Raw genomic sequence first — 18,397 nt, 5'->3', positions numbered from 1 at the left:
TTTATGTAATCTTGCAATGATGTAGTTTTTCCACTAAGAGGTGGAAAATTGAGACGGAAGGGAGTATTTTCCCTTCCATCTGTTGGCTGTCTTCTCTTTCCCAGCAGTGTCCAAATTTCACAGAACAACTCCCTGTTTGCACAGCCATTTCAGACCTCATGCCTTGTCTCGAGCCAGCGCTTACTTTGATCTGGGTTCTTACAGTCTACAGCAGTAAATAGGATGTCCCATGTCAACATCACTCCTTTTCTTTACTCATTGGGCCACATGCTTATGATGCATTTCATAATGAACTTCATTCCTTATGCCTGCTTCTACAGGCAAGAAGTTCATGTGCACCAGCTACTCCTGCTGACAGTCTCCAGATGCCCGGCTCTATTTGGTAACCTTTCTCTTCTGCTGTGCTAAAAGTGTGTCTCGTTTCCTTTCAGTATTCCTACGAGTTGTGACCATTCAGGACAGCCAGGCCTCCTCCAGAAACAGTCCTCTCAGTTGCTTTGCTGGGCCCTTCTGGTTGGTGTGCTGGCAGCTGGGAAGGGGTTGATCTTCTAAGCCTCCCTCCATTGTTTCCACCTCTGTTTGAAAGGTCTGCTCTTTCTCAGTGCAGCTATCTATTCATCACTGGTTGTTTAGCCCATTCTCCCAACAGTGGTTTAGCCCCAGAGTAGACAGAATAATCCCATTTGAGCTTGAGCCTGTCTTCCGTAAAGAAAATGTTACAGACATCGCTGTTTTACACTGGGATTCCTGCCAGCTGCATCGATATAAGGATTGATTCTTTAGAAGATATTTTACTGAAGCTAAGGAAATACTTCTGGGGAGAAAAGGTTTTAACAAGACACTTTGCAAAGAACCCTATTGCATTTTTAACTAAAATATTTCTTGGCTTGCCCACTGGAAGCTCAGCCATCCTCGGAGCTCTCGGTTGCTGGATAAAACACCATTGCTTGTAACGCTTTCCCCCAATACTGAACTGGCCACTACCCTGTCCTGCAGTGTTTGGGCCGGCACTCGTCAGTGGTGGCCTGTCGCTGCCTGGGACAGCAGGACAGCGCGAGTGGCCCCCGCGCTTCGCAGGTAGCCCTTCACAGCCAAGGAGGTGACATGCAGGCTGGAGCCCGAGCAGGGCTCCGTGCTCCATCACCTCGAGGTGCTGCACCGCTTCCAGGCCTACGTGCACGTTACACCCAGGTCATCCTGGCTTGTGCATATTTTGTCAAAAAAACATCCCCTGACGCCATAACATTTTTTCCGTGGCAGACTGTGGCTGTTCCTTTCCTTGCCCCAAGGAAACTTGACGCACAGTCGGGCAGGCCGGTGTCTCTGCGGTGGCGGCGTACACCTGCACAAGGCAGCACGGTGGCTGTCGGGCAGGGCCCGCGGCCGCATCCCGCTCCCGCGGCATCCCCGCTCCCGCCGGCGCCGCCTTCCCGCGCAACGCGCATCCTTCCGCGCGTGCTCCCTGGGAAGCAGCGGCTGGCCGAGGATAAGGACGGGAGGAGAGGGAGTCTCCCCACGCCCCCGCTCCGAAGGCGCTCGGGTGTTTCCGTCTTTCTCCGGCACCACCGCCTTTCCCCGCCCTCTCGCCTCCTGCCTGGGCGCCCGCACTCCCGGCGGCGCGGCGGGAGGAGGCGGAAGATGGCGGTGGGGATTGGCAGGGAGGCGGCGGCGGTTCTGCGAGCGAGCCCGTCGGCAGCCAGCGCCGGCGCGGCCCGCGGCTGAGCGAGGAGGCGGCTGGGGCTGCGCCACCACCGCCCACCCCGGCGCCGGACCCTCCTCCTCCTCTCCGCTCCTTCCCTCCCTCGCTCCCTCCCTCTGTCGCCTTCCCCGCCTGCCCCGGCCCTCCGCCCTCGCGCCCGGCCCGGCATGGACGCTGGCGCTCCGCCGTGTCGCTGCCGCCGCCGGCGCTGAGCGGGGCCGCCCGCCCGCCGCTCCCGGGAGCGGGGAAGATGTCGGACACCAAGGTGAAAGTTGCCGTCAGGGTCCGGCCCATGAACAAGAGAGGTAACCGGGGTCTGGGGGCATCTCGGGGCGGGGGCGGCACCGGAGCGCGGCGCCCCCCGCGTTCTGCCCGGGGGAGCCCCGCCAGCCGCCGCCCCAGCCCCTCGCTCCCGGGGCCGCCGCGGGCCGAGCTGCCCCGGCGTGCCGGGAGAAGGGGGGTGCGCTCGCTCGCCCTGGCTACAGCCCCCCGCCGTGTCGCCTTGCAGAGCTGGACCTGAATACCAAGTGCATCGTGGAGATGGAAGGGAACCAGACTGTGCTTCACCCGCCGCCTTCCAACGCCAAGCAGGGAGAAAGGTAAAACCCCGAGGCGCCGTGCCCCGAGTGGAAGCCCAGTCCCGGCTCCTCCGCCTCGCCCTCGCAGACGCCTCGCTGGGCTTTGTCAGGGCAGTGGCGGTGTCCCCAGGGTGTCGCTCGGTGCTTTTCGGGGCTGCAGTGGGAAGGGCAGGCGAGCACTGACCGGGGCTGCTGCGCTGGGCTTGCATCCGTGGGGTGTAAGGGTAGTTTCTTTACCTGGCTTCCTGGGGGAGTCGGAGGTACCCAGTGTGGAGACAGAAGATTCCTGTTAGTCTCCCGGGTTTAGAAGTTGATTCTTGATTGACTGCTCAAAAAATAAACTGTTGAGTAGGTAAGGACTTAGACTGTGTGTGCTGTTTTCAGAAATTTCCCTTGTGTGTAGGCTGTTAACAACTTGGTGTAACCTGTGGGGGAACAAAAAGCAGAATCTGATTTTTATGCTACTGATGGATTTTTTTCTAATGTAACTTTGTTTACTAGGTTTTAACCTATTTGCATTTGAAAAGGCTGTAATTGCTAGATCCTTTATTAATTCAGTGTTGTTCTGTGAAGTAGCCTATGAGAATATGCTAAAATAATTTTGAAATCTGGCATTTAGTTGTGATGCCCCAGTAAAGAATACCCTTGGAAAAAATCCAAAATACCAATGCACTAGACTGTAAAAATAGATCAGAACAGGAAAAGATTTCTTTCCTTTGAGGGAGTGTGGGGAAAGACAGGGAGAATAGTTATGTTGTATGCTGGTGTGTTCTGTTACCTTGTACCTGTTGACTGCTCAAGTTCATTTGACCTGTTAAATGCATTTAATGCCAAGGAGTGAGAAATCATTTGAATGTGTATGGAAATTTTCAACCTAGCACCTTCCTACCACTTAAGCCTTTTAAAAAAATATTTTTGACTCAGTTCATAATAGTTATGAAGAAAATTTGTGTGAGAATTTTTATTTTTTTTTTTGGCGAAGACAAAGTGCCATGCTTTTGTAGCTTTCCAGCAGAAAAAGCTGAGACCTTTTGTATTCTTGCATGTCCAAGGTATGAAGGTGCTTCTTATATTAACCCATGTACTAGAATATAGCAGTAATCACACCAGTTTATTTTAGATCCAACTTGCATTGTCTTCAGAACCATTGTTATGGCTAAAGTGCTGGCCTGCATCTTGAAAGATCTGTGCTTGTTTCCTGCTTCTTTCAAAGATCTTTGTGTGATCTTCTATAAGTTTTGCTGCCTCTCTGGATCTTAGCAGCTCATCTGTGAAATGGAAATCTTGAGGGTTTTTAAAAATTATTTTGTTTTAGAATGTATGGGTTTGGGGTTTTTTTCAATAAACAGGAGCTTACTGAAGTGTGTGTTTATCTTCCATCACAACACTACTATAAAAAGAATAATAAACTCCTCAAAGTGAGTGGAACTGACAAGTATGAAACATAAAATATACATAGAGTTTACAAAGCAAAAACAAAATCAAGATTAAAGAATCACTATTTCAATAGACTTGAGAGACTAAGAGCCAGGTAGTTTAAAGAAGAGGTGGTAATGTGGGAATTTTGCTTGTTGTGCACATTGGCCTGCAGGTATTCAGTGAGAATGTGCAGTGACTCTCTTTGGAGAGCTCGTGTGTCTTGTGTTTATCAGGCTTTAATATCTATAAAATATATAAATTCACTTGGTGGGAACTGGCTTTTGTTGCTACGTCAAGAGCTGTGACGCTTGTGTGCGACCTCACCGTCAGCAGCTGTGCTGGCAAGGGATAGCTGTCCTGCTTGCAGCACAGTGTGAGGCTGGAATTTGGCTGGCTGCTAACTTGTGTGATTGAAACAACTGCCAGACGTGTTATTGGAAAGAGCAGTCAGAAATACTGATCAGAAGTAACTCTCATTAGTGCAAACAGATAGTTTGGGTGTCTGCTTAATGGCAGACGGTGTGTGTAACCTGTCAAGATGCCTAATGGGCTTTCTAGCGCCTCCTGAACATCCTTTACCTTTCCTTCAGTGCTAAACTGCTGGTTTATATTTTTTACTCAGTATAAACAGTTTAATTTCTCATGATGAGAAATGGATTCTGTTCTTCTGTGTGTACCCACCATAGAATGTCTGTATAAACTGGCTCTGAATTGCTGAGTAGTTGCTGCTTGTACTTGGATTGATGCCTTGGCAGGGTTAGAGATGTCAAACGGATTTTTGGTTTTCTTTGTGTAGCTTGTTTTTATATAGCTTAACTGGATTTTTCTTTCAGAGCAACCATGTCATTGCAAAAATGATCTAATTTGTTAGGGTGATTAATTGGTCTTTCTCTGTTCTATGCATTATTTTAATATTCTGTTTAGTCTTACCTTTCCCTTTTTGCGTTTTATCTTTTTATATGGAAATTTCCCTTTTCTAGATGAATGGAAGTACAAGTTTGTGCTGCATTTTAGAATAAGAATAAGTAGTCTTCTAAAGCAAATTTGGTTTCCAGGGCTGCTTTTTTTAATTCAGCCGAAGCCAAGAGACTATAGAGTGTAGGGAGTAGAATTCAAGACCTTGCTCTTTATTTGCTTTGTTCTCTCAGATATAATTTAAGAGGCACTGAAAGAATTTTCTAAAGTAAAATTAGGTAACTCTTTAATAACTATAAAATTATAAAATTTGCTCTTGGAAGAACATCCAAGGTTAGGAAAATCAGATTTTACTAGCTTTGTCTATGCTGTATGGAGTTTTTGAACTAAATCTGAATTCAGTTGCATTATTTTAATTAGTCTTTAGCCATTATTAAGGATAGTTCTGAACGATTTTTAGATGGGCAAATAATGCTAGTTTTACAGCTGATGTAAAAGGCCTAAAATCCCAGACAGTGCTGTTGTTTGTCCAACTTTCATTATTGTGTTAGAGGTAAAGTTGTAACCATAAATTAGAACAGGATTCTGACTGCGTCTTCTAACTGCTAGACCACACAGCACTCACACCGTAACAAACACAGCTACAAAATAGTAATTGTTATTGAATGCAAGTGTTCTGGCTTTTTATAAGCAGCAGGCCTGCTGTTGCCCACAGGCACATGACTTCCAGTGTTCTAAACTAATGAAGGAGGAAAAGCAGAACATAGTAAAACTGAACAGTCCGAGTCTGAAAGGCACAGGAAAATCTTTATCAACTGAAATAATAGGAGGCAGAGTTCAAAAAGGAATGGTTTTCATTAACTGCTATCAGGTATAATCTCTGGTGCTGGCAAAGATTTTGGAAGTTCGTTGTTGGACTTCATACCTTTAACCCATGTTTTGCTTTTACTGGTAGCAGTAGTTTCTTTTATATGTGCTGAAGTGTGCTTGTGTGTTCTTTTAGTTACCTCTCGTGTCTCTCAGGCATTTCCTTCCCAAACCAATATAGATTTCTGTTTCTTCCCAAGAAGAAAGTTTCTGGGAACTCTCTGATTTTTCTCCTGTCTTTACCTAGCAGCCTGAATTTCCTTTCTCAAAGTACTCTCTTCACAGAAAAAAACCTATTCTAACTTATAGTCTTTTAGAAATGGGTATTATGTTTCAAAGCCACTTGAATACATCCTGCTGTCCTGCTATAAATGTTTGTATTTGGTTGTTGGCAACAAGGTGCTGTATTAAAATGTAACTATGAGATAATTATAGAGTCACAGACAATGCTGCAAAATGATTGAGTAATTTTTTACAATGGAGATTTCACATCTATACATCTACTAAAGATCTGACTTTACATTACAGATGTTATTTTCAGTAGGACAAATGAGGTCTTGCTGGATTGGTTCCTCCTCTGTTTCTGATTGTTAAAATATGCTTTCCATCTTTCCTTCATTTCTTTCAGTTACACTTTCTGACACATAGGATCTGAAAAGTTTTATTTTAGCTCTCTGATAACAGTTCTTCATGACATACTTTTTCCTTTAGTAAGCAAAATATTTGTCTTGACAGAAATAAACAAGAAACCATGGAGACAGTAGAACTGAAATACTATTTCATCTGTAGTTTTAACTGAAACACAAATTTGTTTATTGGGCAATTCATTCCATTAGAGCACAGTAGCCTGTTGCAAACTTTGCCTTAATAGAAATCTCAGAGCAGAAAATAAAAAAGGTGTCCTCAGATTGTAGAGCTGAACTAAAAATCTCACTTTTTTCTGAAAGTATCTTTCTTGCCTGTCTTAACTCTTAAAAAAAAACCCACCATGCTGTGACTTGTTTGTTCTGCCCTGTTCCATTCTCATTTTGATAAGCCAAGTATCACCAAAGCCCAATTCTACTTAAAAAACCCTTCTTCCATAGTACTAAATGGCTGAAGATTCCAGAATACATGGGGGCTTTCTTGTTTTTTTCATAGGTTTAAGCTCTTTAATAAAATAAATAGCTGGGAACAGATGTGTGTGTGTGTCTATCTAGTTTTTGTAGGTCATAATACTTTCAAAGATTAATATCTGAAACACATATTTCATCCCTAGGCAGCTTGTCTTAAAACTCTTGTTTCCAGAAAACAGCTGTTGCACCTTCTGCTTTGGAGAAAACATTATTTTGGCTGGTCTTTAGTACACAGTCCTTCCCTTGGTGGTTACAGTACTTCATAGTTTTTAATATCTTGCTTTGAGTAGCATTAGAGGCGAGAGAAGATTGCTGTTGGAGACCTTCATGATAATGGTAACTTTTTCAAACTGAAACTTCTGGAAGCTGAACTAGGACAGCTGCTAATTAGTTCTGTATCTGAAGGAATGACTGACCACATCACGTCTTTGATGTATGAACTTCAAATTATCACCTGTCTGACGTGGATCATAAAATAGTAGAAGACAGCAACTTTTATCTTTGCAGGAAATTGTAAAAGTAATCTGACTTTGACCTGTGTAACTTTCCTGTTAGACATCAGTGCTCAGGATGTGAACTGTTAGCTTTGAACCTTGTCAGAGGAGATGGATTTGAATTATGTGTGGTTGGAAAATTTTATTTTTGCATTGCTTTAATCCATTCATGCCTCAGATGCAACACTAGATGCAGTTCCTTGAAACTGCTGTTCTAAAATTCCAAGTAATTTGGAACACAATGACACACAAACTTGTAGTCCAAAATACTGTGTGCTTGTGGCTCTTGGTGCTTCATGAGGTGACCTGAACTGTGAGTAAATGCAACATCCATTATTGTACTATGTTTATAAAATCCACACTGCTGATAGGACCTTGTGATTTGCTCTTTAAGTGTGATTCCTAGAGGAAACTACTGTTGAAAGCTGTTGGGATCATGGGTAAGCAGCCTGTAGTACTTAGCTGGCAAAATTTCAAAATAAAAATAGCGCGTTTGAGGAGAAGGAAAACTGTTCTTAGAATGACCATGTTTAGGCAGTCGTTGCTTCTTAGCTGTTCTGTGCTTTTGGACTACTGAATGTTACATTCAAATATTTCTAAGTAGAACACAGTTGGATGAGGTGCAGCTTCAAACCTGTCCAATTTTTCTCTTTTGCCATGTTGGAAGTACCTATGTTGTGGGGAAAAAAATGTGTAAAGAGATCAGTAGGCGTATAGACATACTTAGCTTCTGTGTTTAGAAGGTACAGCTATGCATACATATGTTTATTTCTGCAGCCAGGGGTGTTTTTGAGCTCTGGATTGCTAGTCACTACACCTTGAATATGTTGTCTATTGAAATGAAATATGAATTTTAAAAAATTGTAGCTCTCTTAAAATGGAGGGGGATTTTTGTCCTTTTTGGGGGGATGTCAGGACTAAAGGAGAAGTTTTATTTTCACCTCCTTACCCCCTTAATGTAAACAGAGACAGTTGTCTTGTTTTGAAAACAAGATTCTCTGCTCTGTTGTGCATGTAGTAGGTTTATTAAATGTGCACGTGGTAAGACTCCAGACTTCTAATTCACTGTACTTTAATAGTTAAAAACCTTGGAGTTAAATGATGTTTGTAAACATGTTGTAACCCAGATGTGGGTAAGGTTCAAGATACTTTGGGAAGTGCTTAAGAAGTGCTGGTGCTGCAGAGCCTGAGCTCAGGGAGCAGCAGTGCACACCAGCTGCCCTTCTGTGCAGGTCTGTGTGCCGAGCCGAGCTGGGGTGTGAATTTGGCACAAAGTGTCGGGGACAAAGCGCATCCCTTCTCGGTCTGATCAGGCCTGCAGGGCAGCATGTGCAGGCAGGCAGCTGCTGTTCAGGCATTCAACATGCTGGTACTTCTAGTAGTAAGATTAGAGCTAAATCTTTAAATTGACAAATGCACTTGTTGCTATTGTGTTTGAGACTTTACCAGATTTAAACTCCTGCGTTCCTCTGGTGCAGACTGAGTAGTGGTGGCTGCCTCTGGCTGCGGTGCTGGTGTCTCCTGCACGGACAGAGTGTCCTTAATGATGAGAAAGTACTGCAGTGCTTTTGCTTATTTGGCCTGCCCTGGTCATGGTTTGAATCTATTAATGGAAACAATTACTGCGCGCTCTAGCGAGATGCCAACTGCTTGTGCAGATGCTCTTGCTTAACTGAGTAATTTCTCTGGTTGTTTGATATTTTGGGAGAATTTCTGTTACTGATGGCCGACTGAAGAAGGCTCTTTAAGAGAGTGTAAAGTGTTGGCTGGAGACAGTGAGTGCAGCCCACAACAAAAAGGTCCCTGCTGTGCAATGATGTGCACCACAGGACTCAGCTCTTGAATTAACTTGTGACCCAAAGCACCAAGTTAACTAAAACAATTGTGTCCTTGCCTGGAAGTAATTTTGCTGTGTGTGTTACAAGAGGCACTACAAGGCCCATATGTTTGTCTAGCCATCACCTGACTTTGTATGTTGATATGAAATTGGTCATTAGAGTCTGAGGTTGAATGGAGCTTGGGGTGATTGTGTGTGCCTTTGTGGCTCTTCTGTGTGAAGCTTGAGATGGGTGTTTGCTGGGGGGTGATAGGGGAGCTCAGTAAGTTGTCTTAGAAATGAAGGTCAACCAGAAAAATGCATTGCTGAAAGGAGTTTAAAATCAATGACTTCAGCTCAAGATATCCGTGTTGATGAAGAGCAGGAGTTACACAAACTGTTTTCAATGCCAGAGGAGAGTGTCTCTTTATGTAATTTCTCATTTTGGCTGAAAAGGGAGTAAGTGGCTTTCTTATAATGTTGTGCTTGATTGGTGTTATCATCTGTAATTCTGGCCTTTTTTTTTTTTGATAGTTGCATTTGAATATAAAATTAATAGTTTAAATACCCAACCCTCAGCCATCTAAACATCTATAAATTTGTAACCATATCCTTAACTAGCATATTTTGTAGTTACCAACCACACCCTTAATTTGGCATTTTGTTGCATCCTAAATAGAGGCATCCTATGGAAATATTGGATACTGTGAAGCTAGTGGCTTGTAAGATGGAACTTTTTCAGTAGGAGGTAATTTGAGTGTTTTGTCTCATTTCACTTGGATCACTATAAGGAAATATGTAGTCACAGCCCCTCATGAAGTCCCTGGCAGCTTATCATCCTATAGTGACTTATTTAAGTGTTATAACTCAGGACAGAAATTTATACCACAACTACTGTTTGGACAAATTAAGCCATGAATATATTTTGGTGCTTATTTTGGTACAGGGCTTACTTGGGGTGCATCAGTCAGCACAGCAGCAGAAAGGTGTGCCTGAAACATTTCTGGGTGCTGGGGTTGGTGCATGGTGACTAGCATGGTTAATGATGCTGCTGCAGATGGGTGCTGAGAGGTTCTTTGTGCACTAGCAGCAGGTTCTGTACTCAGCCGTTTCTTAAAAACTAGTCTCCACCAAGCCTGTGCTGCTGCCTCTTCATGTTCAGTAACAGCATAGACAGTGGGCTAGCAGTGACTGGAGATTCATGGTGTCACTGCATCTTCTTTTTGCAGTGTGTATCTATATTCCAAGAATTTTAAGCATTTCATAAACATGAATCAAAGCAGCTGCTGTGGCTGGAATGGCATGCTTATCTCTGCATGTACTTAGGGAGATACTGCTCCATATGCTTCAAACCCGGGGTGCATTGTGAACTGTAAACTTTCTATAAAGTAACTTGATGCTTTGTTTTAAAAACACATTGCTGAAAATGTCAACACTTGAATATTTTTTTCTGAAATTTCTTTGTATTAGAAAATATTTTAGGCTTAAAAATACAATAAAAAATACACATCATATTTTATTTATTGAGCTTACATTTCAGTTTATTCCACAGTCTCTTTTTATACACAAATATCAACCCAATTAAATAGTGTAAAAAAGCCTCTAGCAAGATTAAATTTTCTTCTAGTGTAAGGCTTCAAAATTCTGAATCTATCTCTTGAACCACTGCAATAATTTTTCTAGTGTTAAATACTAGTATGTGGAACAGTCTGTTTTGCTTAATAAGTTTTACATGATAATAAGGAACAGCAGACCTTAGATTAGAAACTGGAGGATTTGATACTTCTTCTCATGTGGTTTCTACTTTCTGTCTGACTTTGTTATTAAAATCATGTCCAGTGTATCTGAGGTGGCCTTTCATCAACTTGATTCTTTCAGAGTTGAAGCAAAAAGGATCATGTGAAGTAAAATGGGCAATTTTTCTGCCAAATAAATTGACTTGTATGCTTACTGGCACTGATTGTAATGAAATTTTTAAAACTTCAGAGTTCTTATTCTTGTTGAATATTTACTTTAAATTCAGTTTTACTTTGTGATTCAAAAGTGCAGGCTTGTTTTACAGTTGACAAGCTTTTGCAAAAGATAAATCAACAGAGCATTCCAGTGGAGGCACAGAGCTGGTGGAAGTTCTCTACTGGCAAAGCTGCCTTATGGCCCTGAATGAGCAGCATGCTGTTCTGCTTTGGGAAGGTCTTTGTCAGCATCTATCCATGTGAGTTTTAGATACGCAGTGAGTCTGCAGTGCTCCAGACTTGTTTTGGCTCAGTTGTGCCACCTCCCTGAATGATGTAAGTCCTAAACATTTTGATGAGTTTTGGTATTTTTTCCTTCCTGTCATACTGTGTTGTCATTCTTTATTTTGAGATACTTCTCAATTTGTTTTAGACTTCAAATACTTTTTAAGATAATTTTATCTAGCAAAATCAGACTGAAATAGAAACTGCCCATTTGGTAAAACAGTTCATTTATTCACTGTATGTAGCTGAAGACATGAATACATTACTTATGTATCCTCTGAATGCTCAGCAACAAGTAGTGGAGTTTGAATATGTTCTCTTTAAAGAGATCTGTGCAGTTATGTAAGGGAGTGAGAACAAAATGTATTTGCAGACCTCCTGTGCTTTGCTGTTTTATTACATTGAGATAAACATATGGTTCTGGAAGTTTTATTTTAAGTGTGCAATGGACCATCATCCCAGCACTCATGTTTTGCTGTTCTGGAGCTTCTATCTGGGTCCACAGCAGATATGCTATTCTGAAACAAACTCTCTGGAAGGCAAGTACTTTTCATAGTGCCCATGACATTTAAAAAGAAGGAATTTTTTAATATTTCTAATTCTTCTAGTGTAAAACTAATCCTGTACCTGCATTTTTGGTAGGAGTGCCCTTGAGAATTGCTGCTTCAGTGTCTGCAGAGAAACTGACACATAAGGTAACCCAAGAGATGGCTTGTTAATGGATTTGCTGCTGATGTAGTAAAATATATAGGCAAAGGATACTTGGAAACCAGGACAATGAGAAGCAAAGGAGAGCTGAAGAAATGTTTGTCCAACGACATGATGAAACTCCTTAAAATTACTTGTTGGAGAAAATCAAATCAACCAATAACCTCTCCTGCCTTCCCCCCCTGCACAGAAAAAAAAAGCTTCTTTTCATCCTCCTGAAAAACTGGCATTCTCTGGGGTGGTACTAGTCTTCATGGGTGTTCTGGTTGAGATCCAAGTTGAAAACAAAAAGGAAAATCGGTTATTGTAAACAGACCATTGAACACTGGGCAGCTTGCTATGCAGCTTCCTTGTCAAGAGCTTCCAAGTCCTTAGAATGTTTATTGTTTGAGGTGTTTATAACATTGTAGCAAAGTCCACGGCATGTTTTAGTGCATGGCTGTAATCCATATTTTAACACTGAAATTTTGCTGTTTATTACATTAAATGTCATGAATGAGAACCTTTTTAAATTGACTGTGAAACAATCTAACAGGAGACAACTTGTGTGTCCATCGAAAGGATGATGAAGTGTGTTTGAAGATATGCATTGAAGTGCTCTCCTCAGGTCCCTTTCAATGGGACAGTAACTTGAAGAAATTTAGTAGATGTTCTGTCTCTCTTAGCATTGCAGCTCCATGATTGGATTCCTCTTTACTGTCAGAATTGCTGGATGCTAAAGGTGGGAGATGTCTGACTTCCACATGGTGAAAGTTAGAAGTTAGCTCTTGACAGTTCTAATTTCAAGTTCTCAGCAGGGTGTAGTGGATAAACCTAGATAGACATCAGTCTAATCTCTCCTTCCTTGTTTGCTCCTTGGGGCAGGCTGCATCCTCTCAAGTAGTTCTTGAAATTTCAGTTCTGCAGATGTGAATGTGACAGTGACACTGTTTTTGTCAGAAATGCTGATGCTGTCCTTGCTGCCATCTACACTCACAGATAGAAGTTTCGTGCTCTGAGGAACATGGTGTACCTCTGTTTGCAATTTCAGGATGTTATCTTGCAACTTTGGGGTAGTTGAAACCCAGAAATGCAGATTGGCAGTGTTGAGCGGGCTGAACGCCCTTAGTGTTTTTCAATGTGTATTTTCTAAGTTATGGTTCTTCTGGTGTGTGATCTGACCTGTACTGTTGGTTGCTATTTCAGAATTTCTTACCTGGGTGAGGAAGAAATCCATGGCTCATGTGCAAGATAGATCAAATAGACCTTGAAAACACTCTTGTACTCACATGACCAAGGTGTGAAACTAGTTTTATTAAAACCTCTTTAAGTCACTGATCTTAATCTGTCATCCTTTGTCTAGGAAGTTGTTGTAGGATGACTTCTGAAGGATCTCATGGTTCAAATGTTTTTCTCAAGGTATTGGCATCTTCATCATGGTTCAAAAAAGAGAGGCAGATGAGCTTGCCTTTGCTCAGATGGAAAAGGGAAAGTAAATGCTGGGTCTTTGTGGACTCTGAAATGGGATATTATAAATGGAATTGCAGAACTGAACTGAATTTTGAGTGAGGAATTTTTCTTTAGCAATGTGTACCAAGGAAAGAAAATAGAAGTACTGACAACAAGCAGTTGTTGTGTAGGAAATGAAAAAACTAAAGCTAGCTAGTTTCATTAGTTTAGAGAAACTTTTGGAAGTGATAAGAGTCTGACAACCTGTTGACTAGTAGCTGTAACAAGCAATGTCACAGTTCAGTGAACTCAAAGCGTTTGATTTGACAAACACAAGAAAACTTGCTAATTTTTCCCCAAATAATGGTGGAAATATTTTGTATTTGGAATACTTTTGTAATTATCATTCTACTTTGCTTCCAAAATAAAAGAAACATTATAAATTCTGTGCAGAACTTTTCCTCCTAATCGATGGAGCAAAGGCTGCTTTGTTTTGGTCTCCTGTGGCATTTTTGGTTGGTCGGTTTGGGTTATTTTTGTAGTATTTTTCTCTTAAAGTATGGTTAATCAGAAAGTATTTGAAATGGGATACCTGCCTTAGCTGCTGCTTCTCTTGTAGCATGCTTTTTTGGTTTTTGTCTCAGTTTCCAGGTGTAGTAGATGAAAACAAATTAAGCTGGTATGGAATTACTGATCAAACAACATGTCTTAGCCATTTTTTTTTTTGAGTTGAATGGCTATTTAGGCAAAAAAGGAAACAGCTGACTCCTTATTACACTGAAAATTGAGAGCTGAGGGTTGCTCTGACATAAAATATTAGTGGGAAAGCTACACTGAAGAATCAGTGTGATAAACTTTTAAAATAATTTTGATCTTAATGCTGTATTTAAACCTGAGTTTTGTTTGCAGTATCGCTCCTCACTTACTTTGCTTCTTCACATTCTTATCCTAGTGTTACTAACCCAGAACTGCTGACCTCATTAATGCTGCTCCCTAATTAATGTAATGCTTATCAGAGTTCAGAACCTGTGTGCCCTTTCATGTGACTTTTCAGGGTGTTTCAGACTGATCTGCTTGCTCAGAGTCTTTCTTGTTCCTTAATATATGGTTTCTCATTCTCTTCTAAGGATTTTTGTCAACTTTCTGAGAGACCACATGTAATTCTGCTTTATTTCCTCGTGCTAGTTTAGTGTAACTCTATTCACTATGCAGGCAGATCCCTGATAGATCATTTAGGCCGTGGGTTATTTATGGCAGAGATAATTAGCTGAGTTGCAGCTCCTGAAACAGAAGAATTGCGGCTCAGTGTCGTGGAAGTTTAGCTGATAAGCTTTGTGGGGCCTCAGCTCCTCCTGTGCAGTCAGATCAGGAGACTCAGTGCTGGACTCCCACAGTCTGGGGTCTAGCAAAGTTTCCTTAGCCTGTGCTGCCCATTCTGTACCTGGTGTTTGTGGCAGTGTTGGAGTCAAGAGCAGTGCTAGGGACAGGAAAGGGCAAAAGGTAGCTGGGCGTGGGCCTCCACTACTGCTCTCCTGGTTCAGATGCAGTGTAGGATGAGCACATGTTCAGGTAAGAAGGCAAAGCTGATGGGGAGTCTCCTAAAACTCATGTGTGAGGACTGGCTGTATAGAGATATCTAATGGACACCATGGTGTTGATTTGGTATTTTGGAATACCACAACATGCCTCTGAGTGTGCACTCTGTTACCTGCGATTTTCTGTTTCCAGAGTGGTTCAGCCCACTCCCATCAGGAGTGGTAGAGCTGGCTGGTACTAAATGGAACTTATAGAGCTGTGTCTTAAATAGTACTTAAAGTATTTTGTTGAATACCAACTAAGTAGTTGAAATACTTTGCCCAAAAGTGGGGTAACACTCCCCTTACTTTTAAATACACCTGTTGACCTTACTGATTGAGCTTAATGTGAAGTTTAAAGCACAGTTATATGCAGAACCAGGAGAAAAATAATCATCAGGAAGGAACACAATTTTCACAGTTCTCTCTTTCTATGAAGGAGACTTTCCATTGTGTAACTGCAGTGTAACTGCATCAGCGGTGGACACTTCATATCCCGGTGCAGAATCCAGAACTCCCTTCTTACCTGCCTCTGAGTGGCTGCCAGCACAGGCCATTGGCTCTCCTGCAGTCTCTGGGTCACCATGCAGGAACTGGGCCCAGTAGCCAGGCCTGACTTATCACCCTGCAGGCTCTTTAAACATACTCAGCTAAACTGAGTACTAAATCTTGTAATTTCTGTGCAAGCAGATCCATAGATAATGTTTGTGCCTTTTTCTGTTCTCCTCAAGTTTTACTTCCTTCTTTTTCTACCATTTGTTCTCCTGACCTTTCACCTGCATTCTCCCATGCCCTTTAAAGATACCATGTAAAGTGTTATCTCCAGAAATGAAGGTGCTTCAGAATAGAGCTTGGATGCTGTTAGCAACTCCCAGCAGCACTCTGCTGCTTACTCGAAATTGGAAGCTTTGATTACATTTAATAATCTGTAGTTATTATGGCAGTGTGTGTCACTTGTGTCTCAGCTCTTTTGTCTGCTTTCTGTCTCTCACTCCTCTGAGTAACTTCCCTTATAGTAAGTACTCATTGACAGGGATTGGTTTTTTTTTTAATCGTATTATTAACTGATTTGTATTTGTATTTTTGTATGATAATTGGTAAATATCTTTTCCGTGCTCTGAAACATGTCAGGGCTGACAGCTTGATTTGATTTTAAGATGTCTAATTTAGAATTTGGTTATTTTTTCATTTTTGTTGGGTCCCTGCTCTGAAAATCAAATCAAGCTGTCAGGGCTGACAGCTTGATTTGATTTTAAGATGTCTAATTTAGAGTTTGGTTATTTTTTGGTTTTTGTTGTGTTTTTTTTTCTGCTGCAATAAGACAAATCTTATAACACAACAACTTTTTTTTCATATTGCAGCTGTGCTTAGTATGCTGCTGCTGAATGAAAAGGCCTTTGCATTTCTACAGGGTGGTATAGATTCTTCCCTTGTCAAATGCTCCTTCTCGTAACCTGGAGTGTTCCTTGGCTCATTGTATCCATGCTGAAGCTGGGCCCTTTTTAGTACCTAATCAGGTGCTTTCGACTGCACAAAATGGTCCATGCACCTTCTCTGATTTTAGGCATTGACTTGGCTCTTTGCCACTTCTTTGCTTTGTTTTATGCCCTGAGTTAAAAAAAAAAAAAAAAAAAATCTGGCTGGACTCAGTGCCTGGATGTTTCACCTGCACAATAAATCTGCAACATGGCTAAAATCCTCACAGGTAATGGCAGTGAGAGTACCTAATCAGGTGCTTTCGACTGCACAAAATGGTCCATGCACCTTCTCTGATTTTAGGCATTGACTTGGCTCTTTGCCACTTCTTTGCTTTGTTTTATGCCCTGACTTAAAAAAACCCCAAAAACCTGGCTGGACTCAGTCCCTGGGTGTTTTACCTGCACAATAAATCTGCAACATGGCCCAAATCCTCACAGGTAATGGCAGTGAGGAAGATACTTCAAAAAAACTTCCATCTTTCAGTGTGATAATACAGCAGTGTTCCACTCTTTGTAGACAAATATTCATAAAAAGAGAAACCTGTCTCTGCAGTCTGAGATCACGACACAAAAAACATTTTGATGGGGTACTGTTAGCTGCAAGCAAATAAGGGGGAAAAAGATTCCAGTAGAAGTTAAAGAAGAATGAACAAGTTTTTAAGAAAGAAGGATTATGATATCTTTAAAATATTTGAGCTGTATATGGGCTTTGGGTAAAATTCCATGGAGAATACTGCATGTCGTTCAAACATGTGTTTTTAAATGTCAAAGTGTGTGTAGAGAGAAACAAATTGTGTAAGGAAAAAAGTATTTTCTGACAGCAGCACGCTATGCAGGCTGCCAGTGAGAGTTCCTGTGATGTCTGCTATCAACAAATGTGAGTTGCACAGTGTAGGAAGTCTCTTTGGGAAGGTGACTGTGATGACTGGCAATCCTTGAGTAAAGTGTGTCAGGAACTAGGTGACAAAGCTGTAGATTTTGTCAGTACAACGATTAAACTATGATAGGACCTGAGAAGATGCAGAATCAAATTTTTGTTAGTTGTTACAGCCCTGTGGGATTTTAGGGGCTAGATTGTTTACCTCCCTATTTCTTATTGTCAGTTCATTGTGTCTGTACTGTGTGTCACTGTATCTCTTGGAGCTTAACACCAGTTGCTGTGGTAGAAAAGAGCAGATGCATCCATCTTTCTTTTAGTGGCTTTGAATATGAGAATAGTAATTTTGCCAAAGCCAGCATGCCACTGCAAATTCACTGGACAAGTTCTGTGGAGAGAGAAGCTGTTAATCCTAGCTAGACATTTTTCAGAGCAAAACCCGCTAAGACTTGTTTCAAGCACATTGCAGTGTTTATGTGCAGAGCAACACGTGGAATAAATTGGTGATCAGAGGTTTGGTGAAGCATATGACAGGAGATACAGGAGTAGTTGGGCTGGGCATGCTTGTGTGAAATGTGTTTTTGGGGAATGGGACAGGCTTGAGTTAAAAATTAAAATAGATTTTTAATGTTTCTCTTAAAATTACATTTGAACTGGGTTTTGTTTGGGTTTTTTTTTTGTAACAAATGCTGCAAAATCTTAGAAAATTACATTTGAACTGGTTTTTTTTGTTTTGTTTTGTTTGGTTTTTTTTGGTAACAAATGCTGCAAAATCTTAAGTACTTCTTCTCAGAGTTTTAAAGTTTACAAGTCAAAAACTGAAAGAAGAATCCAGATGTTTTAGTGAACAAATGTCGTAGTAAGTTGTAGATTTCTATAGGTTGTGTACCAATTGTGATTTTAAAATGCTGTAAAAACAGTGCATTACTGGTTTTAGTTTGGGCTTGATTTTTTCTTTTTGATATATTGTTTTTAAGGTAGACATCATAAAACTGAAAGAAGAATCCAGATGTTTTAGTGAACAAATGTAGTAGTAAGTTGTAGATCTCTGTAGGTTGTGTACCAGTTGTGATTTTAAAATGCTGTAAAAACTGCATTACTGGTTTTAGTTTGGGCTGGATTTTTTCTTTTTACATGATATTTGATATAATGTTTTTAAGGTAGACATCAAATAGCTCCTATTTTCCATCCC

General features: G+C 41.4%; 1 protein-coding gene across 5 annotated transcripts in view; it reads left to right on the top strand.

Annotated features, from left to right (window-relative positions):
* Positions 1-1,868: 1,868 nt before the first annotated feature.
* KIF13A (kinesin family member 13A) overlaps positions 1,869-18,397 on the top strand; it is a 105,737-nt gene continuing 89,208 nt past the window's right edge. For all 5 annotated transcript variants that reach the window (XM_039712001.1, XM_039712000.1, XM_039712002.1 and 2 more), the window contains exons 1-2: positions 1,869-2,004; positions 2,208-2,298. In XM_039712001.1, the coding sequence (XP_039567935.1) occupies positions 1,950-2,004; positions 2,208-2,298 (146 nt within the window). In that variant the 5' untranslated portion in view covers positions 1,869-1,949. The remainder of the gene's footprint in view (positions 2,005-2,207; positions 2,299-18,397) is intronic.

This window comes from Passer montanus, unplaced genomic scaffold (genome assembly GCF_014805655.1).
Source record: "Passer montanus isolate IOZ18808 unplaced genomic scaffold, ASM1480565v1 scaffold26, whole genome shotgun sequence".
Lineage (NCBI taxonomy): Eukaryota > Metazoa > Chordata > Aves > Passeriformes > Passeridae > Passer > Passer montanus.
Note: the sequence above shows the minus strand (reverse complement) of the source record. Positions and strands in the feature narration are given on the sequence as shown.